At 49.5% G+C, this 25,893-nt stretch overlaps 1 protein-coding gene across 1 annotated transcript in view; it reads left to right on the forward strand.

Moving 5' to 3' along the window:
• Positions 1–669: 669 nt before the first annotated feature.
• Positions 670–25,893, forward strand: part of LOC120052815 (alpha-ketoglutarate-dependent dioxygenase FTO-like) — an 87,233-nt gene continuing 62,009 nt past the window's right edge. Inside the window, exons 1-2 of the mRNA XM_038999983.1 lie at positions 670–711; positions 25,732–25,809. Of these exons, the coding sequence (XP_038855911.1) occupies positions 670–711; positions 25,732–25,809 (120 nt within the window). The remainder of the gene's footprint in view (positions 712–25,731; positions 25,810–25,893) is intronic.

Consider the following 25,893-nt stretch of genomic DNA (forward strand, 5'->3'; position numbering starts at 1 on the left):
ATTTCTTCTAAAATCTCATTGTAATGTATTGGCTAGGCCTATTCAAAAATATAAAAGTGACAATGTCACAACATGTGGAAATACATTTCATTAAAGTTTACCCTTATTATTGGCAATCATTATTTCAGCTACTTTATTCGTTTTTATTTTATCTACGTGCTGTAGTATTTTGTGTTTTAAACCATTGTTTTGCCATGTTGAATTGGTAAAGTACTTGTGTGCATTTTATAATGAACGCGCTCATCGACATCAAAAGAGCAGCTGCAAGATTTACCAAATGTATACAATTATCTCACCGTTATTGTGAGGATGGTATGGCTTACATATGATTTGAAGATCTAGTATTATTGTAGCTGCTGTGCGCACTACGCAGCAAGAATCCCCATCCGGCTGAGTCAAATTACGCTAGAACGTATTTCCTCTTTTCCGTGCGTCGGGATATGAAGTTTTCCATTTTCATTCGAAGCAAATTAATACTAGATTGTGATCAGAAAGGTATTATTTCATAACCCATCTTTGTAGCTAGATTGTTATTACAGGCACCCGTTCATTTTATATGCTCTGTTTATTTAATAGCGCTATAAGTTTTATTGTAATTCTTCTGTTGGAACTACAACTACCAAGATGAGCTGCAGTGAACGCGGGTGTGTAAACACAACTCTAGGAAACATGAAACGATCGGGTGGCAGTGAGAGCGAGAAGAGAAGAAAGGTATTCATAGCGTTATTCTCCCTTAGCTCTGGCAAATACACAGTGGACTCGTTCTCTGAGAACTTTATGTTCCAAATGCGGTGATGCTTGGGTCATTTTGAAGGCTGGAAAGCTGCAGTTGTCTATGTAGCTACACATCAGCCTGCATGATTTCTGGTTTTATTGTGGTTTCCTCTTCATTCACCTACAATGGAGCATCGCTGTTAACAGCTTTATCGTTACAGATAGGCCTACACTGTTTTTGCTTTCAGTATTACAGTTTAGACATGGGTGTAGACTGTGCTACAATAAACTGATTGGATCGCCGTGAAGGCTTGAATATTGATTTAGACACGTTGCATGTTAAAAGTCCCCTATATTTTAGATTTTCAATGTTTTCAAGTCAGACTCCCTCAATCATAATAATCTTGCTCCATAATTGTATGGGGGGGGGGCGTGAGTGACTGCAGTGTGTTCTATCCCGTGAGTTGGAGGAGAGCAGTTTCTGGCTCTGTACGAGTGGTACAATTCTATTGCAGGTAATAATTATAGGCTCATCTGAAACGCAAAGGACTATGATGGCTGCTGGATTGTCCTGGGATGCTGTTCAAAACAATGAATAGTAACGGCATTGACTGGCGTTTGTGTAAAAATATGATTGAGAATGAAATAGTTGATCAAAGTAAAGGTGTGACATTTTGGGCATACCCAGGCTTTATAGTAGGTAGCAGACCCCACTGCCGAAGAGGCCTGCTGTGATTAGGGGTGGTGTGTTCTGGTCTGGATGTACTGTGTTTGTGGGTTGTGTAACTAGATGGAGAGAAATAGAGGAAAAGTAAAGGCTGTTCTGTTCTCCAGACCTCCCTAGCTACCCCTAATGCTGGTCCCATGCAGACTGCTCTGCTCAGGCTCATCCAGACCTCCCTAGCTACCCCTACTGCTGGGCCCATGCAGACTGCTCTGCTCAGGCTCATCCAGACCTCCCTAGCTACCCTTACTGCTGGGCCCATGCAGACTGCTCTGCTCAGGCTCATCCAGACCTCCCTAGCTACCCCTACTGCTGGTCCCATGCAGACTGCTCTGCTCAGGCTCCTCCAGACCTCCCTAGCTACCCCTACTGCTGGGCCCATGCAGACTGCTCTGCTCAGGCTCATCCAGACCTCCCTAGCTACCCCTACTGCTGGTCCCATGCAGACTGCTCTGCTCAGGCTCATCCAGACCTCCCTAGCTACCCCTACTGCTGGTCCCATGCAGACTGCTCTGCTCAGGCTCATCCAGACCTCCCTAGCTACCCCTACTGCTGGTCCCATGCAGACTGCTCTGCTCAGGCTCATCCAGACCTCCCTAGCTACCCCTACTGCTGGTCCCATGCAGACTGCTCTGCTCAAGCTCATCCAGACCTCCCTAGCTACCCCTACTGCTGGTCCCATGCAGACTGCTCTGCTCAGGCTCATCCAGACCTCCCTAGCTACCCCTACTGCTGGGCCCATGCAGACTGCTCTGCTCAGGCTCATCCAGACCTCCCTAGCTACCCCTACTGCTGGTCCCATGCAGACTGCTCTGCTCAGGCTCATCCAGACCTCCCTAGCTACCCCTACTGCTGGTCCCATGCAGACTGCTCTGCTCAGGCTCATCCAGACCTCCCTAGCTACCCCTACTGCTGGTCCCATGCAGACTGCTCTGCTCAGGCTCATCCAGACCTCCCTAGCTACCCCTACTGCTGGTCCCATGCAGACTGCTCTGCTCAGGCTCATCCAGTCCTCCCTAGCTACCCCTACTGCTGGGCCCATGCAGACTGCTCTGCTCAGGCTCATCCAGACCTCCCTAGCTACCCCTACTGCTGGTCCCATGCAGACTGCTCTGCTCAGGCTCATCCAGACCTCCGTAGCTACCCCTACTGCTGGTCCCATGCAGACTGCTCTGCTCAGGCTCATCCAGACCTCCCTAGCTACCCCTACTGCTGGTCCCATGCAGACTGCTCTGCTCAGGCTCATCCAGACCTCCCTAGCTACCCCTACTGCTGGTCCCATGCAGACTGCTCTGCTCAGGCTCATCCAGACCTCCCTAGCTACCCCTACTGCTGGTCCCATGCAGACTGCTCTGCTCAAGCTCATCCAGACCTCCCTAGCTACCCCTACTGCTGGTCCCATGCAGACTGCTCTGCTCAGGCTCATCCAGACCTCCCTAGCTACCCCTACTGCTGGGCCCATGCAGACTGCTCTGCTCAGGCTCATCCAGACCTCCCTAGCTACCCCTACTGCTGGTCCCATGCAGACTGCTCTGCTCAGGCTCATCCAGACCTCCCTAGCTACCCCTACTGCTGGTCCCATGCAGACTGCTCTGCTCAGGCTCATCCAGACCTCCCTAGCTACCCCTACTGCTGGTCCCATGCAGACTGCTCTGCTCAGGCTCATCCAGACCTCCCTAGCTACCCCTACTGCTGGTCCCATGCAGACTGCTCTGCTCAGGCTCATCCAGTCCTCCCTAGCTACCCCTACTGCTGGGCCCATGCAGACTGCTCTGCTCAGGCTCATCCAGACCTCCCTAGCTACCCCTACTGCTGGTCCCATGCAGACTGCTCTGCTCAGGCTCATCCAGACCTCCCTAGCTACCCCTACTGCTGGTCCCATGCAGACTGCTCTGCTCAGGCTCATCCAGACCTCCCTAGCTACCCCTACTGCTGGTCCCATGCAGACTGCTCTGCTCAGGCTCATCCAGACCTCCCTAGCTACCCCTACTGCTGGTCCCATGCAGACTGCTCTGCTCAGGCTCATCCAGACCTCCCTAGCTACCCCTACTGCTGGTCCCATGCAGACTGCTCTGCTCAGGCTCATCCAGACCTCCCTAGCTACCCCTACTGCTGGTCCCATGCAGACTGCTCTGCTCAGGCTCATCCAGACCTCCTTAGCTACCCCTACTGCTGGTCCCATGCAGACTGCTCTGCTCAGGCTCATCCAGACCTCCCTAGCTACCCCTACTGCTGGTCCCATGCAGACTGCTCTGTTCAGGCTCATCCAGACATCCCTAGCTACCCCTACTGCTGGTCCCATGCAGACTGCTCTGCTCAGGCTCATCCAGACCTCCTTAGCTACCCCTACTGCTGGTCCCATGCAGATTGCTCTGCTCAGGCTCATCCAGACCTCCTTAGCTACCCCTACTGCTGGTCCCATGCAGACTGCTCTGCTCAGGCTCATCCAGACCTCCCTAGCTACCCCTACTGCTGGTCCCATGCAGACTGCTCTGCTCAGGCTCATCCAGACCTCAATAGCTACCCCTACTGCTGGTCCCATGCAGACTGCTCTGCTCAGGCTCATCCAGACCTCCTTAGCTACCCCTACTGCTGGTCCCATGCAGACTGCTCTGCTCAGGCTCATCCAGACCTCCCTAGCTACCTCTACTGCTGGTCCCATGCAGACTGCTCTGCTCAGGCTCATCCAGACATCCCTAGCTACCCCTACTGCTGGTCCCATGCAGACTGCTCTGCTCAGGCTCATCCAGACCTCCCTAGCTACCCCTACTGCTGGTCCCATGCAGACTGCTCTGCTCAGGCTCCTCCAGACCTCCCTAGCTACCCCTACTGCTGGTCCCATGCAGACTGCTCTGCTCAGGCTCATCCAGACCTCCTTAGCTACCCCTACTGCTGGTCCCATGCAGACTGCTCTGCTCAGGCTCATCCAGACCTCCCTAGCTACCCCTACTGCTGGTCCCATGCAGACTGCTCTGCTCAGGCTCATCCAGACATCCCTAGCTACCCCTACTGCTGGTCCCATGCAGACCGCTCTGCTCAGGCTCATCCAGACCTCCTTAGCTACCCCTACTGCTGGTCCCATGCAGACTGCTCTGCTCAGGCTCATCCAGACCTCCCTAGCTACCCCTACTGCTGGTCCCATGCAGACTGCTCTGCTCAGGCTCATCCAGACATCCCTAGCTACCCCTACTGCTGGTCCCATGCAGACCGCTCTGCTCAGGCTCATCCAGACCTCCTTAGCTACCCCTACTGCTGGTCCCATGCAGACTGCTCTGCTCAGGCTCATCCAGACCTCCCTAGCTACCACTACTGCTGGTCCCATGCAGACTGCTCTGCTCAGGCTCATCCAGACCTCCCTAGCTACCCCTACTGCTGGTCCCATGCAGACTGCTCTGCTCAGGCTCATCCAGACATCCCTAGCTACCCCTACTGCTCGGCCCATGCAGACTGCTCTGCTCAGATTCATCCAGACCTCCTTAGCTACCACTACTGCTGGGCCCATGCAGACTGCTCTGCTCAGGCTCATCCAGACCTCCTTAGCTACCCCTACTGCTGGTCCCATGCAGACTGCTCTGCTCAGGCTCATCCAGACCTCCTTAGCTACCCCTACTGCTGGTCCCATGCAGACTGCTCTGCTCAGGCTCATCCAGACCTCCCTAGCTACCCCTACTGCTGGTCCCATGCAGACTGCTCTGCTCAGGCTCATCCAGACATCCCTAGCTACCCCTACTGCTGGTCCCATGCAGACTGCTCTGCTCAGGCTCATCCAGACCTCCTTAGCTACCCCTACTGCTGGTCCCATGCAGATTGCTCTGCTCAGGCTCATCCAGACCTCCTTAGCTACCCCTACTGCTGGTCCCATGCAGACTGCTCTGCTCAGGCTCATCCAGACCTCCCTAGCTACCCCTACTGCTGGTCCCATGCAGACTGCTCTGCTCAGGCTCATCCAGACCTCCTTAGCTACCCCTACTGCTGGTCCTATGCAGACTGCTCTGCTCAGGGTCATCCAGACATCCTTAGCTACCCCTACTGCTGGTCCCATGCAGACTGCTCTGCTCAGGCTCATCCAGACCTCCCTAGCTACCCCTACTGCTGGTCCCATGCAGACTGCTCTGCTCAGACTCATCCAGACCTCCTTAGCTACTCCTACTGCTGGGCCCATGCAGACTGCTCTGCTCAGGCTCATCCAGACCTCCCTAGCTACCCCTACTGCTGGTCCCATGCAGACTGCTCTGCTCAGGCTCATCCAGACCTCCTTAGCTACTCCTACTGCTGGGCCCATGCAGACTGCTCTGCTCAGACTCATCCAGACCTCCCTAGCTACCCCTACTGCTGGTCCCATGCAGACTGCTCTGCTCAGGCTCATCCAGACCTGCGTTCAAATACTATTCAAAATCGTTTCAAACACTTTATCTGTGATTGAGCTTGACTGGCTTACTGGACCAATATAATAGTCCTAACACTTCAAGCCCCACCCATCTGGCACTCTAGGCAGGCTAGAGCAATCACTCAAAGTTTTTGAACAATTTCAAATAGTATTTGAACCCAGGTCTGCTCTCTCCAAGTCAGTCAGTCCCGGCAGCTCCCAGCCTTGGCCGCGCCACAGTCTGCCATGGCACATGTGTTTGGATCATGTCTGACAGCACAGAAACTATGTAGGACGTGGTTCCTCCTGTTTACGAAGAGCTGAGAGAGCGGCCATGATGACCAGATGAGAGCGAGAACGCTTTCCAGCTGGCCCCCAGGTGGGTGTAGGCAGCATAGAGCAGACACACACACACACACACACACACACACACACACACACACACACACACACACACACACACACACACACACACACACACACACACACACACACACACACACACACACACACACACACACACACACACACACACACACACACACAGAGAGACAGAGAGAGCAGACTCAGACCTAGCTAATGGTTCTGCTTCCTCTTTTAGACAAATAATAAAAGGATGATTGAGGAACGAGGACGGGGTATTGTAATGGTAAAATGGCTGGAAAACCACAGAACAGTTCCAAATTAGAGTATCTGCATTAATCCCAGTGGCTTGTTATAGGGCAGGGACACAGTGCAGTGGTTCAGTTTTTCATCATATGTAATAGCTGGGGATATGGGGATATTACTGTATTCTCATAAGTGAGTGTGTTTGTAGTTAGACTCAGTCAGTGAGTTGTTTCCCCCTGTCATTTTGCTAGTTTAGTGAAGGCAAGCTATTTATCATGAAGGCCTACTGAACATAACTCCAAACCTGTTTTAAAAAGGCAGACTCAATTGAACCACATCCAATACAATGTGCAGGACAAAATGGCTTCCCCATGTTTCTGAGAGCAGCACTGTCTCATGTTTGTCTGTCTCATCAACTAAAAAGCCTAACTAATAGGCCTACTTGTAATATACTGTGATCAATAGCATGTGTTTTCACTAATGTCAGCCGGTTATTGTAAAGGAAATTCATGGTTTGAAACATGTCTATTATTTTAGAAATAAAGGTATATGCATTTTTATATACACGTCCTGCGTAAACTGAATATAAAGGGAATTGACCCTCCACCTACTTCCTTGACGATGTCTTTGACGTTGTCCTTGACGTTGTCTTTGACGTTGTCTTTGACGATAGCTGCTGTCTATGTGATGACGTGTATAAAGTGTTGATGGAGAAAAGAAAAGAGAAAAAGTGGAAATATATTTCAGGGGAATGTCAGGCTAAGTAATGACCACATAGGGTCAGCAGATGTTGTGCTGAGGTCCTGGCTGAGCCCAGAACACTGCTCAGATCAGCCTCATTGGTTTCCTCTGGTTGTGGCAGCTAGTGCTGTTTAGAGTATTTCATTCCTCAACACTCATTCAAATGTTTTGTGTTTCCCTTGTTAAATGAACAACTAGAGAGGTAAAAGCTGATTATGTGGCCACACATCCAGACATGGTTAAGCAATCCCCCCCACAAAATGTTACCCGGTGAATTAGTGTTAAGGTAACGATTTATGGCGACTAATGCCGGGTGTGCTGTCATGTCAGCTCTGGTTGTTTTAGCAGGAGGGGTGTCACATTCAACACATTCAGCACCTTTCCCCTGCTCTGGCGGCCATCTCCCCCCCTCTTACCCACCGCTAGTTCTATTAATGAGCCAATAATGGAGAAATAGTGTTGGGAGCTGACATAAAACACGCTTAGGAATACATAGGAGCCGGGCAGATAGAGAGATAGATTTACATCCGGGCCTGGGGAAGGAGGGAGATGGAGAGAGAGAGGACATTTCTCCACTCCTCACTGCATGGCTCTCCCTCCCTGACTCCGTCAGACCCCTCCAGCACGGCCCGGTCCGTCTGGCTGAAAAAAGGTTCCCTGGTAAAATACGTCTTTTGCTGTGGCTGATAATAGTACCATTACACTAATGGAGAGATCTGATGAAGGAACAGCCAGACATAAGGCCTGCTTTATTACCAGAGGGGGCCATTTCCTCCCTGCATTCCTAATGGCCTGAGTGTATCACCCTGTATTGATTAGGCCATCATGCTGCTAATCCAACACAGAATTACTTATCGCTGTTGAGGTGTCGATCCGGCTCCTGACTCGGCCCCCTGGAGCCCCCTGGCCCTCGGCCTCTTGTGACTGCATGGGGACCGGCACTAACCCACCGTGGAGGCTGTTTATCCAGCTCTTGATTTAGGGCCGAGCAGGGATGATGACCGGGAGGTCTTCATTGGTTGGAGGGCTGGCCAGCTCAATGTGGGTGGGGACTGCTTTGTTGAGTGAGACGGTGAGAAAGAGGAGGGTCTGCTTACGGAGAGGAGGGAAATTAAGTCAACAGCTTTGCTCTCATTTAATTAAGGAGCAGGGAATGATCTGGTTCCTCCCTCTTTATGGCCCTGTTGGTCACTGTGGAGCAGTGAAGGGAAAGCTGAGTGATGAGCCTGCTTGGTGTTGTCCTGGGTAATTGAGCTGTGCTGTAAATAAGAGCAGGCAGCTCCATCCAGATCCTCTATCTAGTGTCATCAGCACCACTGTCTCTTCACCATGAGAGAGACAGAGAGACAGAGAGCCGGAGCCCAGTACTGCTGCTCCTGATGATGATGACGATGGTCTGGCCTGATTACAGTCTCATGTCCCCTCTTTCATACGTCTTAACCACTGACAGCTAGGGCCTTCGTGCTTGAGGTGGCTGGAGATGAAATGCAGAGGATTTGTTTCAACAGTATCCTCTCCAGCCCAGTGACACAGTCAAAACAGAGCTAGGCTACATGTAGAATTGAAACAATATGTGCGTTATTGACTATGAGTATGATTGAGAATGCTGCTGATCCATGCTATTACCATTACAAATGGAAAGGAGGTCAGGCAGCACAGAACGACCTGCTCAAGGCTTGTGACCTGTCATATCCTTGTTGGCCCCTCAGTAACTTAGCCCCTCTTAACCATTAGACTCCTCAGGCAATAGAAGGTATGGCATTGCCATGCCAGCATATCACCTCTGCCCTCCCCAACCGGGCGTCACCTCTGGCCTCAGCTAATCAAAGAGTTTACCTTCAGGGGAGCATTTATCCACTCTTCATTAGGGACCATTCCTGTAGGCATAAAGATGTATTTATGTATCTGCTGTCGCACAGGGCCGGCTAGGGAAACTAGGTATCGATCGGGATATTTAGTCATTTATTTCTGCTTGGGACATCAATATTGTGCAAACATCTGTCCATGCAAGTGGGCTTGACCTCAGCCCCAGCCTCTGTTTTTAGTCCCATTGGAGTTCAATGATATACTATTCTGAAAAGTAAATCAATGAATGAATATGAAGTTTTGTGTGTAATGTAGTGCCTGTGCGGTGGTGTGGCAGTGGGCCCAAGGCCCCGGGTAGTTCATTGATCCGATATGAGAACGATGAGGAGGGTTGATTAGTCTGTGGCTATAAGCACCCCCCTTTCTTTACCTCTTCATACCTTGTCTTAGTTATTGGAGCTTAGCCTGGATATATCTGGACTGTTTTTGTGTTGTTTACAGATCAGCTTGGTAAACCCAACCCTACAGCCTTTAAGACACATGCCTGGCAGTGGCAATGTGTCAGTGATGGAAGAGGGACTTGGGTTGCTATTGTTTTTTCCATTGTTTTTGCCAGCTACAGGGTTTCTTTCATCTCTTGGCAACAAAGAGCAAATTTATAGCACATTTTATTTGCAGTAATGGCACTGACATGGAACCAGCTATCGTACCCTTTTCTGGGAGTGAGATACACTCCTAACTGTTTATATCTGAAATATGGTTTCTCAGTAAGTAGTCCTACATCCCTGTCAACAGCTACACAGTGGTGCAGTATATAATATGGCTCTTCATGTGTTGTGATCTAGATGTGTGTCTGCATACATGTCTCTTCTCTTATCCTTACCCCCTTTTATAGTGGTCTGCTTTAAATGTAGGACAATTTAAAGGTTCATGATGTCTACATTTGGTGTGCATCTGGGAGGATATCAACTTTTACAGCCCGGCCTGGCTGCTCTCTCTGTGGTGTCTCAGGTCCCATTTCTACAGCCGCCCCTAGCTGCCAGGGCCAGGGCCCACAGACATGTATGTGTTTAAGAGCATCTGTGATCCTACTAAACATCCAGAGGGAAAACCCAGCCTAAGTATTTATCCCAAATGCCACCCTATTCCCTATATAGTGCACTACTTTTGACCAGGGCCCTGATAAAAAGTAATGTGCAATGTATGGAATAGGGTGCCATTTTGGATGCACTCTGGGATATAGCCTAGGTTCCTCTCCTGATGTTAGCCATCACAGCAGGTGTATGATAGATGACACTTTACACAGCATGTCCATCCACACGGTTTGGCTAAAGGGCTTGGGTTTTAGTGTATGTTGAAAACACTAAGGATGAACATATAACGGGATGCTATGTTCAACTCATCCGGCAGATGAACAAAGATTTAGTGTCTTCTACATAGTTACTTTATTCATACTTTATTACTATTGACAAATGGTACATTTATTCAGGATTTTCTTTGAAGTAATACCTAACTGGATTGTCAGCAGAAATCGGCCTAGTTGCTCAGTTTCAGAAGTAAAATGTACCACCAGTCCCAGGTTTTGTTCTGAGCAGGCTGTTAGCTTGTGAGCTGTGGGCGACCCTCTCTGTTGACAGATCCCATGTCATCATCAGCTCTACCTAGCAGTTCATATTAGCATTGGCATATTATTGCTGATGTCTGCGTATTTTCCCAAACAAGCTGCTGTGACAATGGATCATCTCAGCTGTCAGAGTCAATGAGTTTACGGTCAGTGTGACCCAGAGTTCATCAGTCACACAGAGCCCTATCACCGGTGATATACATGGAATAATCAATCTGGTCAATAGGTGGTGTGTGTGTGGCTGTGGTGGGGCCGTACTAAATAAACATGGGAATGATCCGCTCACCTCAGACAGAGGGGACTCAGGGGGGTTCATTAGCCACTCAAGGCTTCAATCTAGGGAGGTCATTATTTTCATTTGAATCTGTACGTATGTGTGGAGGGGGGGGGGGGGGCACACTGTAGAGAGAGACAGAGACTAACGATGGGAGAGGACGAGAAGACTGTTGCAGCAGTCCTCTAATTTAATCTAAGTTTCCTAATAAGGCCATCTGTCACAAGGACTAGACAACACTTAAGGTGCAGTCTCTTCTTTCAAGGCTGTCTTTGGCGTTCATCATGTAGGTTAACTTTCTTTTGCTCTTGGTCCTAAAGCAGTAAAGCTAGCCTACCTATTGTAGCTCTCAGAAGGCCTGCTCTCCCTATGAATCCACCTGCTCCATTTATATTACAGGGCTGGTGGTGTTGCTGTTTATTTGTGAATTTATTTTCCTTTGTAATGACTCACCTTTCCAAACAAGCTGAGCTACCTAGCAGTTAGCTAACGTTAGACTTGGCCAACATCTGCTTCTGATGACTGCTTCAATAGCCTCCATTCACAAAAACTGCAGGAGGCCACTTTCATAAGGCCCTGTAAATTGTAACTGTTAATTTGTACATCATAAGATATTTTCCATAAATGTGTGTAATGAAAGTACCTGGCATGTAGTACTGTAGTACACTGCCCAGGGGAGACTGAGGAGGGAGAGGGATGGTAGTGCCCCCCTGCCCCATCACTGGAGCCAAGTGTAACCTAGCCAGCTGGAGTGCCTTGCCTCTACCTTGCCTTACCCACCAACCACCACTCATAAAATACCTTTCTCTGCCTGAAGTCAGATATTACAGGGATTATTTCATTTTAAAATAAGCCAAGACCATTTGATGGATCATTTCTTTGGATATTCCATGATACCTGTTGATGCCAGCCAGGTAGCCTCTTCATCTTTCAGTGATTCTCTCTCAGCCTGTGTTTTTGTTCATGGGCCCAGCTAACTTTAGTCATGCGTATGCTATGTTAGAGAAGGGGTCACCAGTTTAATTGGCATGCTGTCAGGCAGGCGTTGCCTTCTGTGGTGCCGCCACTCTGTTTTAGAGCGGCTGAGTTCGGTGTGTGTGTACTGTGTGTGTACTGTGTGTGTACTGTGTGTGTTCTGTGTGGGGTAGTGATGGTAATAGGGGTGAGGAGGAGGGGTGTTGTCAGGACTCGGAGAGCATTCCTTCTTTGCATGTTCTCCACGAGACAGGCGCTCCTCAGCGTGCGCTGGTGCATGACAGTTGCCTTTCATTGCTGTCTTCTCTGCGCTTAACCTCTGACCAGAACCCCCCTCAATCCTCTCTCCGCCCCCCACGCTCACTCTAACGTGAAGCGTTCTTGGCCTATTCTGAGTGACAGACTTTGGTGCGAGCGGATGGCGAGGAGGTGCCGTGGATGTGTGTGTGTGTGTGTGTGTGTGTGTGTGTGTGCGCGGTGGTACTTGTCATAAGTCCACCACTGTCAGGCCCACCACTGCCTAGCTGCTTGCCTGCCTCTCCATCTAGGTACCATCACATCACCAACCAGCCAGACCTCAACCTTTTGTTCAACAGTCCATAATTCTTCCCACCGGTGCTGTCAACCACATGATCATACGTGCATAAAGAAGAGAGCCCCCTGACGGCATCTCATCCCCCTCTCCTATCTTCTTCTCCTCTCTTCCCATCATAATATAGGCAGATTTCCCTTCCTCTCCTGTTCCTGTCTCTGTGTATTCAGATGAGGCTGACTGGGGGGCAGCAGGTCAGATCCACTTGCCTGGGTAAGGGCCTGAAGTCAGGCTTGTCTCCTGTGAGATGGAGAGAGAGAGGGAGGTGGGAGGTGGAGGGAGAGAGGTTGTGTCACTGCTGTTTTGGGCTGTGTGTGTGTGTGTGTGTGTGTGTGTGTGTGTGTGTGTGTGTGTGTGTGTGTGTGTGTGTGTGTGTGTGTGTGTGTGTGTGTGTGTGTGTGTGTGTGTGTGTGTGTGTGTGTGTGTGTGTGTGTGTGTGGTGTGTGCGCATTTATCAAGGCAGCTAGGGGTGTGTTCAGTTGTCAGCCCTAGTGTCATGCGTGCCCTGGCCCTGTAATGTTGAGGGCAGCCACTGTCATTTGTCTCAGGACTGCTGAAGTGGAGGAGTCACACAGGCGTACAGCCTAAACACTGAGGCTCAGCAGTGGCTGAGATGCCATCTATTAGCCTTGTATTCTGCCACAATAGTCTTACCATTTTATTTGTGGTTTGATCAGTTATGTTGCTGTTTGTTCTTGATAATCTGTGGAGTTTTTGGTTAGATTAGTCCTCTTCTGTAGCTCATCAGTTTAGTCTAGTTCTCTTTGTATTCTGCCCATATGCTCTCAAAGCAAGCTTCAGCAAAAAAACTCCTATTCCTATCTCAATAAACAACTGTTTCTACAAGTTTACGTGCTTGTGTGTGTGCGTGTGTGTGTGTGTGTGTGTGTGTGTTTGGCCTACTTGTGTGAGTGACAGTGGCACCCATTCCGTATGTAAAAATGTGATACAAAGCTTTGCAAAGTTGTTGTTTCCAGGATCACCAGTAAAGCACATCATATGACTGGGAGTGTTATCCACCAACACACACACACACACACAGAGAGAGAGGCTCTTTGTGATGTGAGTGGACCTTCTTAAACACATTGTCATATAGAACGGTAGGGATGGACTGGGATGTAAATGCAGTGACAGTCTAGTGTCATGCCTGACTGATGCCGCGTATGGATTGTATTAATCTAAGTGACTGATTCTCCAGCATGCGACGGCTACCCTGTCCCTAACTCCTCAGGAACAGACAGCCTCTGTCGAGTTATCGCTATTTGTAAGTCCTTCCACTGCACTGGGATGACAATAGGGATTAGTGCCAAGGTTCTTTAAACTGTTTTTTGGGGGGGAGAGGGGGAAAGCTTTCTTATCAGCGGCTACAGGATGCTGCTGCAAACACTTTTCCTTGACTGTCAATTAAAGAAGGGATCATTCACTTCAAGGGTATAAATGTTCTAACACTGGTATTAGGATGGGAAGCTAAGTCTCTGACAGATGTTCTAACTTTAATTCTCTGCTTGTTTTTGTGTCCTTTAATTAATTTATGTATCGTTCTATTCAGAGGTTTTAGATTTTTTCTATTTGTGGTAATCTCCGTTGCCATGGTAGTTACAAAGACGGATTCCGGCTTGTCACTCTGCAGTGTTCTTAGGAGGTTCAATCGGCTAATGTATTCAATATCAACATAAATAAAAGGTAAACAGTATCTAATGGTGTGTGTGTTCCTATACCAACTCCACTGCCTGCTGTCTTCTCTCATTCTGGAGGGGAGGAGGGGAGGTGTCTGTCTCTGATTTGGTGCTTTTAAAGAAAGAGAGCCACTATTGAAAGTGTTTGCAGAAACCAAAAAGGGGTGCAGCTTGTAGGCTTATCTCAGTTTTTTTGGGTAAACAACAGAAACTAGTTTACTACTTGAGTGTTTAGCTGGAGTATGTGGTTGTTCTAGTGATCAGGTGTGTTAGTGTGTATAGTGCTGACGATGGTGAAGTGAAGTCCCTGTGTTGTATAGCAGAGACCTGGAGCTGTCTGTCACCAGGGGACTCCTCACTATGGGCAGCCGGAGAGAGATGGAGAATGCTGCTAATGGGCAAACTCTCCTCCGTCTCCCCCCTCTCTCTCCCTCTGACAGCTCCTTCCTTTTGTTCTCCCCGCTCCTTCCCTCTGTCCCCCTCCTCCCCCCTCGTCTCTCTCTCTCTGCCGGGGATTTGTGACAAGTTTTAGCAGACTGATCAAACGCGGCGGTGACACCTGATTAGGATATGGAGCATGTTTACAGTAGCGCGTGCCGAGCGAGGACCCCCAGACAACAAGGGAGACTGACTTCAACCCAAACTAATTAAATCTCTACCTGGGATGCCATCTGTGACAGCCAGCGATGTAGCCATGCCTCCACTGACTGACTGGAGACTCATGGTTGTTGTATTTATTCATGTCATTCCATACTTCACTGTGACATTTATGGAGACGGACACCATTTTATGGTGTGTGTGTGTGTGTGTGTGTAGTGGGATGTTGTGGTGGTTTATTTCACCATCATAGTGGTGTTGGTGATGACTAGCAGTTTCTCCTACATCTCTAGGTGGCAGTGTTGAGCAGTGGTTAGAGAGGTGGACTTCTGTCCGACCTCACACTACATAGAACAACACTCTGGTTGTGTCCCAAATGGCACCCTATAGTGCACTACTTTTGACCAGGGCCCATAGAGCTCTGGTCAGAGGTAGTGCACTACTTAGGAAGTCGGGGGTTCCGTTTGGTGGGTTGTTTTGGTTGGTTAGAGTGAATATACTGGACTCCGTTCCCTGGCTGTTTCACTTTAGTGATTAGTGGTTGGAATGGCTGTTATCTTTTAGTAAGTTATTTTACTCAGACCCTGTTTAGGGATTGCTGAGTATATTGTGACCACATTGCAAAAAAATTAAATGTTGTGTGTGTGTGCCTTGGCTCACCAGACCAATGTCTATATATTTGTGTGTATCTAAATCAGTGTTAGTGTAAAGGCCATATCCAGATGGTGAGTGGTACATCAGTCACCTAGTAGCAGCAGAGACGGGCCTGTAATTTGTGGCTTTCTCTCCCCCTTCCCCCTCTCTCCCCTCTTTGCCCCAACCTCTCTCTCCCACTCCTCTCTCCCCCACCCAATTAGACCTGACTGGACTGCTGGTCATGCTGTATTACATAGGTTAGATGAAGTAATTATTTCTAGGCCAGTGACTACAAGATAGATTAATAGTTTTTGAAGCGGCCATAATGGAGGTCTGACCCTGGGGGACATCAGCATTATTTCAGGCTCACCTCCACTCTCATCTCTCTCACCTCCCGGCACGGGGAGGGCTGTGATTTATACCTCCACTAATGGTGGGAGGGGATGGCCCTTAGCTACTAAACACAGCCATAGACACATATCTGTTTCTCCATCACAACAAACACAGCGTCGCAGCCAGGACCAACAGCAGGGCTAGAAACAATGACCATACTACATGAGGTTGAATTAACTTGTAACCTTTGGATAACCTAAAATCATAACAGTTGCAAATTGACTTGCACGTTCTTGCAAAGTAGGTTAGTGGTATTGGGTCCCTAGTCTAATTTTTGGCATTGGTGGCAGTAGATCTTTCTTAGCGTTGACCGTGTTGGACTGTGCCATAGGTAGCTAGGCCTGTGACAGAGCTGTCTCAGTCCAGATGGGTCCTCCTGTCTGGGCTGTTTTCTGGGGCAGACCCCCTCTCCTCTGGAGCCTGGAGGACCGTCACTTGACTGGACGAGCCACATAGTTTTCACTAGGTGGCACTTGGACATCACCATATGGGATGCTCGCTCGCCGCCACCCCTCCCTCCCTCCCTCCTTCCCTCCCCTCTGTGCTAAGTACACTTCAGATGTCAAGAGTGTTTTATTTGGATTGGAGGAGGCCAGTGTGTAATGTATTCACCTCCATCTCTGCCAGATGTTAAATGCCCCAGAACATGATCTGCTCAGGCTCCGCCCTGTTAACCTCTCTGATTGGTTCTAATAATTAGCAGGAGTGTGAACAGTAACCACGGCGATATCTCCCTCTTCCCTCAGACCAGTGTGGGTGGAGGTGGTGGGGGACGTTGGGAACAGCCAACATCTTCTAGTACGTGACCGAGTCCCATTTTACTTCCTGTCTCAGGCTAGGCTAAATGAGTTGGGTCTGACCCACACTGGCACGATCTCATCAGCACCAACCATTCACCTGGAGCTCATCAGAACCAACCATTCACCTGGAGCTCATCAGAACCAACCATTCACCTGGAGCTCATCAGAACCAACCATTCACCTGGAGCTCATCAGCACCAACCATTTACCTGGAGCTCATCAGAACCAACCATTCACCTGGAGCTCATCAGAACCAACCATTCACCTGGAGCTCATCAGAACCAACCATTCACCTGGAGCTCATCAGAACCAACCATTCATCTGGAGCTCATCAGAACCAACCATTCACCTGGAGCTCATCAGCACCAACCATTTACCTGGAGTTTATCAGTAATATTCAGTACCACCATTGCTTTCTTTTCTACTGGCTTCATATTAACCCTCCAGTCCACTTAAAGCCATGCATGCAGTAGACTGTCCCCTCAGGGTTTGGAAACGTCCGGTCTGTTAATCTGTCACCATCCAGGCTACTAGGAAGAGTGTAAAGAGGATTAAAACATTCAATTCCTGGTAGAATATTATCCTTGGTTCACAATGAGTGAAGGAAGGAAAGTAAATAAACTGTGAATAGGAATGGATGGGATGGCTTGAGAAAACTAAAATACATTCCCAAATAATATCTGTCCGGTAATTCAATAGCAATCTGAGTCTTAATCGTAAAGTTGAGACACATAGGTTAGATTTGTTCTGTTGTAGTGATTCAGTAACAACACTGAATCACTTCCTAAGCGTTCTTGTCTGTTCCTTTAGTCTCAGATATTAGTAACATACTGTTCCTGTACATACTGGTTAGTAAAGGAAATAGAAAGGAAACATGCTTGTTTTTCACTAAATGGATTCTAGCTAATACAATGCCATTTCAGATGTCACAATCAGCCCTGTTTTACCCTGATTTAGCCCTAGTCTCCATCTGGATTGTAAATCATCTTTATCCCCAGTGAAGCTGCAGACAGGCAGCAGATCATCTAGACTCGATCCTTAAGGACAGGGAAGGGGACTAGCTGCCATCTGAAGGGGTTGATCAGCTTGTGCTGTTAACACTGTGGATGGAACACAGAGCTGGCTCTTTACTCTGTCGTACACTGTTTTCTGGATTAGCAACACAAGCCACTTCCACTGTGATCAGTCACTCACACACACAGACACTCGGAATGACTGCAATCCTCTCAACATCACCCATCTGTTTCACTCACTGTATCAGAATTAGGACAATTATTGACAGCGAGCTAGAATAAGTAGTCTTGCTATTTGCTCTATTATGGTTTCAATATTGTCCATAATAAAGCTATGAACACATTGTATTGTCTTAACTGTAGGAGAGTGTTCAGGTAGCTTACTGACCAATTCCCTGAGCAGGCCCATGCCCCGTGGCTGACTTCTGTTGTCCTGTGTCCTGTTAAGGAGCTAGATTGTGTGACCAGTGGGCCACGCTGCTACCTTCCACAGCAGAGATGTTTCTCTAACTGTTATTGAACTGTTTATTGTCAGAGATCTGCAGTCTCTCTGTCTGAGAACAAAACATCCAATTCAGGTGTGACCAGAACAGACAGACCAGACCAGACCAGACCGTCCTCCAGGAGGAGGGAGCAGGAGGCTGAGTCCTGGCTGGCTGGGCCCCAGCAGCGGGACACCCTCTGGAGCAGAGTATTTAACGCTCCACCTGCTTATCGATCCTGTCCTCCAGGCCGAGTGATGGGCGCGTGAGCGGACACAGGGGAGGGGGCAGAGGGGGGCACGGCAGACCCCAGCCTCAGCCCGCGGTATCCTGGCTCGGGTCTGTCCTTGACACTGCCCGTGGGACAGGCCTGGAGGACGCCTTGGCCCCGCTTCTAGCCCTCAGTCTCCCCCGGGCCGCCTGCACTTTGCAGAGCCATATTGATTTTGTTGCGGGGCAGAGAAGTGTGGCTGGCTAGCTAGAGAGGGAGAGAGACAGAGGGAGGAAAGAGACGTGGAGAGAGAGAGACGTGGAGAGAGAGAGACGTGGAGAGAGAGAGACGTGGAGAGAGAGAGACGGAGAGAGAGAGACACGGAGAGAGAGAGACACGGAGAGAGAGAGACATCTCTAAAGCACTGACTTCTCCTTGCCTGCACCTCAGGATGCGACAAGGCTGTCAGAACAACTTGATGTCCTCAGCGCACCCTGCTGAAAACTGCTAATCACAGTCTTTCAATCAATGCTCTCCTTCCCCTCCCTCCGTCCCTCACCCCCCCCCCCCCCCCCCCCCCTTCCCTCACCTCTCCCCCAACAAATTGGCCTGTGTCTGAATCTGAATACCTAGGGAATGTGTGTCAGTGTTAAAATGGTCCATTCTGCCTGGAAAACAGCTGACCTCATGAAACCATGTTGTCATTTGAAGGTGAAAACTTAAAAGCTTTCTCTATCGACATAATCCTGATAGAAGTGTTATGGCCTGCCCACAAAATAACAATTAAAGTCAAAGTGGCTAACACCCTTTTCTGCTTATGTAAGGCAGGGCCGAGCTCTTAAATATCTGCTCTGTTCTGCTCTGGTCTCCTCTCTCTTGCTCTCTCGCTCTCTCGCTCTCTCGCTCTCATTCTCCTCTCCAGATTTGACACCTTGGGTAAAGGTCATGGAAACATCTTTTTCTCCTTCCAGGTGTAGATGAGTGTGAAATAGATGTCGACACTGTGGACACATTGAAAAGCACTTAAATGGACAGGCCTTGTATGTGCCAAGATGTCAGTGCCTAGGCTTACCCCAGGTGTATGTGTAAATACTTTGGGGTGATTAATCTTTCTCTCTTTCTCTCTTTTGCTTTCTCCTAACGCCTGACAGGGTTACACCTGCCCGTGGCTGTGTCACGGATTGAGTTTAACACTGTGAGAGAGAGACAGAGAGAACACAGAGGGCTAATTGAATGGCTGTTTAAGCTACTTGACTGTCTTCCATAAAGTACTTGTCATTGTGTGTGTGGGTGTGTATACATTTCTGAACATCAACCAGTATGATTGTCTATAGTAGTATGTGCTTAGTGTGTGTGTATGTGTGTTTCTGTGTGTGTTTAAATAATGATCCTTGGTGATCACCCTGCCTGCGGTGCTGGTAATGTTCTTAGATCCGTGTTCTAAACAGGGTGTGAAAGGTCTGCCCGGGCCCAGCTCCATGCAGCATCACACCGGTCCTTTAAATGACTTGGCCCCAGTGTGTTCAGTTAGATGGATGGACACATTTTAATATTAATGAATCCACCTCCCTCTGACCTGCCGCTAAGTGAAGTGAACAATGTCCCCCTTCAGCCACAAACAACAATTAGTGAGGGAGAGCGGCAACGAGGGCTAGGTGGCCATTTTTCATCACCTACCTGAATGGATCTCTACTGAAAATATCTACTCAGGGCAGGAAGAGCCTGCTGTGTCTCGTTGCACTGTGTGTGTGTGTGAGACTAGTGAGTTGAGCTGCTGAGGGAGGACACAGATGAAGATACATGTTGGTGATCAGCGTTTCCTCTTGGGCAGGAGGAGCATCGAGGATCATCATATTCTACTTGAGCTGTGTACTATTGCAATACCTTTTGACATATTCAATTGAAAAACTATATTTGACTCCTACTATTTACTACATGAGCAGTGACCACCTGATCTGATCAGGATGTAACCAGCTAGTCCTCCAACCAGACAGATGAATATGCATCCCCACCTCCTGGTCCAGTGTGTGGGTGTGGGGTTACACATTATTACTGCCCTGTGTGGCCTGGTTCTCAGGTCACTCTACAGATGTTTCAATCAGTTAACCATTTATTACACTGTTCAGTCACTTATCACTTACCTCCCATCCACCTCCATAACCATTACAGTGACCGCTGACCAGTGTGTGGGATTCTGAGAATGCATTATGCCACGATTTGTCGGAAACAAAATGTCAAAAGGCAGTTAAAGTTTTGCTTTTCTTTCAATGGATAGTGCTTATTATGTCCCGGGGCCTAAATGTCAGTTAACATAACCATGTAGCCTGGGGGGGAGGGAGGGACAGTGTCAGTGTGCAAGGAAGTGTGTGTGATGGATTGTGTGTGTGTGATGGTACCTAGGTGCTGTGTGCTCTCACCGTGGTTCGTGGCAGTCAGAGACATGCCCTGTGTATGAGGTAACTACGTGCTGTTAGTCACCTAGGCAGGGTGAGGCGGAGGGAGTCCAGGGGCCTGCGGGGTGGAGGTCCTGGGGGCTGGGGGGTGGAGGTCCTGGGGACTGGGGGGTGGAGGTCCTGGGGGGTGGAGGTCCTGGGGGCTGGGGGGTGGAGGTCCTGGGGACTGGGGGGTGGAGGTCCTGGGGGCTGGGGGGTGGAGGGACTGGGGGGTGGAGGTCCTGGGGGGTGGAGGTCCTGGGGACTGGGGGGTGGAGGTCCTTGGGGAGGGGGTGGAGGTCCTGGGGACTGGGGGGTGGAGGTCCTGGGGGCTGGGGGGCTGGGGGGTGGAGGTCCTGGGGACTGGGGGGTGGAGGTCCTGGGGGCTGGGGGGTGGAGGTCCTGGGGGGTGGAGGTCCAGGGGGCTGGGGCATGGAGGGACTGGGGGGGTGGAGGTCCAGGTGGCTGGGTCGTGGAGGGCCTGGGGGGTGGAGGTCCCAGGGGGCTTGGGCATGGAGGACGTGGAGGGTGGAGGTCCTGGGGGGTGGAGGTCCAGGGGGCTGGGGCGTGGAGGTCCTAGGGCATGGAGGTCCTGGGGGCTGGGGGGGTGGAGGTCCAGGGGGCTGGGTCGTGGAGGGCCTGGGGGGTGGAGGTCCCAGGGGGCTTGGGCATGGAGGACCTGAGGGGTGGAGGTCCGGGGGGCTGGAGGGCGGAGGTCCGAGGGCTGCCCGCTCCTTACTCCTCACAGCAGGCTTGTTGCCTCGTCCGTTTGGTCTCTCTCTTCACCCCTCGCCTCCCCCGGTCCAATGTGGGCACTCCCGGGCCATCCTCCTTTGCCACTGGCCGCCCCCACACCCACTCCCCACATTCTGCGACGGTATGCCAAAATGAAAATGGGGTGGAAGCGTGTTTGATGTTTTCGCCTGTCTCCCTGTTTGAAGCTGATGTTCTACAGGAGACTTGTCAAAATACCTGATTCACCGTCACTTTTGCAGGATGAGACCATTTTCTGAAATCGGTGTCACACAAGTACCAATTGTTTGCTTCCTAAACAAAGCGCTCTATTAGGCAGCTAACTCTCAATGCGTCATCGTGGGGATGAGAGGGGCTGGGGTTGGCTGTCAAGGTTTAAACTCCCAGGGCTCTCAGTAGAACGACATCTACTGGTTGGTGGTCTGGTTCCACCTACACCCTGACTTTGGTTCTGATTGTTACAGCATAGCAACCCGAGTCAAAGCCAGTCCATTGGGACCCAGGGTTCCTCAGGGTTATGCTGGATCCATGGGGGTAGTCCTCAGACAAACCTCCCTCTCAGAGGAAACGTGCTCTTCTCCACCACCACCAGCAATTTTGATGTAGACACGTTATTTTCTTAGTTATTTTGAGCCATAATGATCTAAGCACTGGACATGAATCGACTCATTAAAGTGTCAAAAATCTAAAATACCAGCCGTTTGATTTCCCTCTTGTGTCCAGATCTGAGAGAACAGACCCCCTATTTATGTGATAAACAGTCTGGCCAAGGGGATTTTAATCCCGTCAACAGAGAGAGATTAGGAGCAGCATCAGATATATCACTCAGAACAGACGACTGGCATAGTTACAGTAAATCATCCATGTCATTGTTTTTATGGGATTGGTAATCTGGTTTCTTATGCTGGGTGGAAAAGCAGCATCTCTCTCTGACAGAGAGACTGCTCTGATATACAGGGAGATGAGAGGAGAGAAGGATAGAGGAGAGGAGAGACAAGAGAAGAGAGGAGGAAATGAGAGCCCATCTGCTACAGAGGGCTGGGGTTGTCTTTTTTTCCTGTGGAATTTCTGAGTGGCTTGATGTATTCGACATGTGCGTGACAGCCCGGTTGTGTGCGATTGGAGCTGAGGCAGTGCGCTATCCAGCCCAGTTTGTGTGTGTGTGTGTGTGTGTGTGTGTGTGTGTGTGTGCCTGCATGCACATCACACAGGGCAATGTGCTCTAAGGTCAAGTTTGCAACGGCCTACCAACCAGCCTTGTACACACATACATACATACAGGAACAACACACACTGGTTACACACACAGGAAACACACCACACTGCCCCCCTACTCATGCTCACACATCACACAGAAACACCCCCACACTGGACACACACACACACACACACACACACACACACACACACACACACACACACACACACACACACACACACACACACACAGGTTTAATATCCTGAAGCTTCTGCAGGATTTTGACACCAATGAATGTTTGTCAGTTTTCCTCCTCTGCTCTTCTTCCTGGCCCTTTGAACACAGACTGGCCATGAATAGTGTATGTTGTTTTGTGTTGTAGATTCACTCTGTCTGTGGACCAGTTCTCCTCTCCTTTTGTTTGTTCCACTCTAAATAGAATAATAACTTAGAGTGCCGGCCTGTCTGGAAGCCCATGTGCATCCTGTTTGTGTTGGTGTTGTTGTTAGTGGTGTTGTTGTTAGTGGTGTTGTTGTTAGTGGTGTTGGTGGTGTTGTAGTTGGTGGTGTTGTTAGTGGTGTTGGTGGTGTTGTAGTTGGTGTTGTTGTTAGTGGTGTTGTTGTTGGTGTTGGTGGTGTTGTAGTTGATGGTGGTGGTGTTATTGGTGTTGTTATTGGTGTAGTTGGTGGTGTTGTAGTTGATGGTGTTGGTGTTATTGGTGTAGTTGTTGGTGTAGTTGGTGGTGTTATTGGTGTAGTTGGTGGTGTTATTGGTGTTGTTATTGGTGTAGTTGTTGGTGTTATTGGTGTAGTTGGTGGTGTTATTGGTGTAGTTGGTGGTGTTGTAGTTGGTGGTATTGGTGTTATTGGTGTTGTTATTGGTGTAGTTGGTGGTGGTGTTGTTATTGGTGTAGTTGGTGGTGTTGTAGTTGGTGGGGATGGTGTAGTTGGTGGGGATGGTGTTGTTGGTGTTTGGTGTTGTTGGTGTTTGGTGTTGTAGTTGGTGGTGGTGTAGTTGGTGGTGGTGTAGTTGGTGGGGATGGTGTTGTTGGTGTTTGGTGGTGTTGTAGTTGGTGGTGTTGTAGTTGGTGGGGATGGTGGTGTTGGTGTTTGGTGGTGTTTGGTGGTGTTGGTGTTTGGTGGTGTTGTAGTTGGTGGTGTTGTAGTTGGTGGTGGTGTAGTTGGTGGTGGTGTAGTTGGTGGGGATGGTGTTGTTGGTGTTTGGTGGTGTTGTAGTTGGTGGTGTTGTAGTTGGTGGTGTTGTAGTTGTTATTGGTGTAGTTGGTGGTGTTGTAGTTGGTGGTATTGGTGTTATTGGTGTTGTTATTGGTGTAGTTGGTGGTGGTGTTGTTATTGGTGTAGTTGGTGGTGTTGTAGTTGGTGGTGTTGTAGTTGGTGGGGATGGTGTTGTTGGTGTTTGGTGTTGTTGGTGTTTGGTGGTGTTGTAGTTGGTGGTGGTGTAGTTGGTGGTGTTGTAGTTGGTGGGGATGGTGTTGTTGGTGTTTGGTGGTGTTGGTGTTTGGTGGTGTTGTAGTTGGTGGTGTTGTAGTTGGTGGTGGTGTTGTTGGTGTTTGGTGGTGTTGTAGTTGGTGGTGGTGTAGTTGGTGGTGGTGTAGTTGGTGGGGATGGTGTTGTTGGTGTTTGGTGGTGTTGTAGTTGGTGGTGGTGTTGTAGTTGGTGGTGGTGTTGTAGTTGGTGGTGGTGTAGTTGGTGGGGATGGTGTTGTTGGTGTTTGGTGGTGTTGTTGGTGTTTGGTGGTGTTGTAGTTGGTGGTGTTGTAGTTGGTGGTGTTGTAGTTGGTGGGGATGGTGTTGTTGGTGGGGATGGTGTTGTAGTTGGTGGTGGTGTAGTTGGTGTTTGGTGGTGTAGTTGGTGTTTGGTGGTGGTGTAGTTGGTGGTGTTGTAGTTGGTGGTGGTGTAGTTGGTGGTGGTGTAGTTGGTGTTTGGTGGTGGTGTAGTTGGTGGTGTAGTTGGTGGTGGTGTAGTTGGTGGTGGTGGTGTTGATGTAGTTTAGCCTGCAGATAAAGCTGTAGCCCCCTGAAGGGAAATCTACTAACAGCATAGAGCTAATAGGTTCTCCGTCTCCGTCTCCCATACTGAGATTTCACCTTTTCCTCTGTATTCATGCACATACTTTTTCTGTTTGTTCTCTTCTTGATCCAGCCCTCTTTTGAGTCATTCAGGACACAACCTTTTTAACGTACACTTTAATGTTCTTAACAGGACATTTTATTTCACTCTAAAAGTCAGGACATATTTTGGCGGTCGGGACTCTCGCATTCCCCCGCGTCCCGCATGAGGTCTCTGGCATTATTAGGCCGGCAGAAATGTGAAACGCATGTAGTAAATGTCTGGGAATATATACGAGGCCTGCTGTCCTTAAACCTCACAGCCTTCACTCTGCTCTGTGCTTGCTCACTGCTGATGTGGGGAAGCTGTGCGGCAAGGGGCGAGGCGAAGCGTTCACACCGGTGTCCACAGCACATTTAAAGGTTTAAAGGCAGGAGCGGGTCACTGACATGGCACTCTCGCCCGCCGGCTCTCAGCCAGCCAGTGGCTGACAGGGGTGTGGGGTGTGTGCACCTGTGGGGCTGTGGGGAGAGAATAAAGGACGGAGGGATGCAGACGGCAGAGATGGATGGAGGTGAGGGGAGGGTTCGGCACTTGTGAAATTTATTTGGGTATCACAGTTTTACGCTGGTTGCCGTTGGATTTACAGGTCGGAATGGAATGTGAGCCAATGAACGGGCTTTGATCCTTCCACCAGGTTGGGTCTTTATAGGAGGGAGCCAGTACGCAGAACACAGCAGGGCATTCTTTATAAGGTTGTGAGGAACCCCACTGCAGAACCCAGAAATCATAAAAATGTGAGACGACAATGAAGCTAGGGGATTAAGGGATGGTCATTGGATATCATCTGGGGAGGTTGAATTAAATGGGACACTGATGCTTCACAGTCTCAGTTTAAATGTAGGCTAATGCATTCGCCAACTCCCAAAACCCTGAATTAATCTGTTCTCTTCTATCGTACATGTCATTACCTGTAGATTCATCATGACGTGTGCATCTTTGCTGACCTTTGTGTACTGACCTGTGTCTGGTCTCCTCTTCTCCAGAGGCGCAGGCTGCTGCAGGAGCTAGGAGACCAGCGTATCCCCTACCTCGGGCCCTCAGACCATGGCTTCCAACAGCTGGTGAGTCAGTCAGTCAGGCTGGTCCAGAGTCCAGACCACTGTTGACCTTCTGCCATTGGTACTAGTCCAGACCTTCTGTCATCC

The sequence above is a fragment of the Salvelinus namaycush genome, chromosome 1 (genome assembly GCF_016432855.1).
Source record: "Salvelinus namaycush isolate Seneca chromosome 1, SaNama_1.0, whole genome shotgun sequence".
NCBI classification, from domain to species: Eukaryota; Metazoa; Chordata; class Actinopteri; order Salmoniformes; family Salmonidae; genus Salvelinus; species Salvelinus namaycush.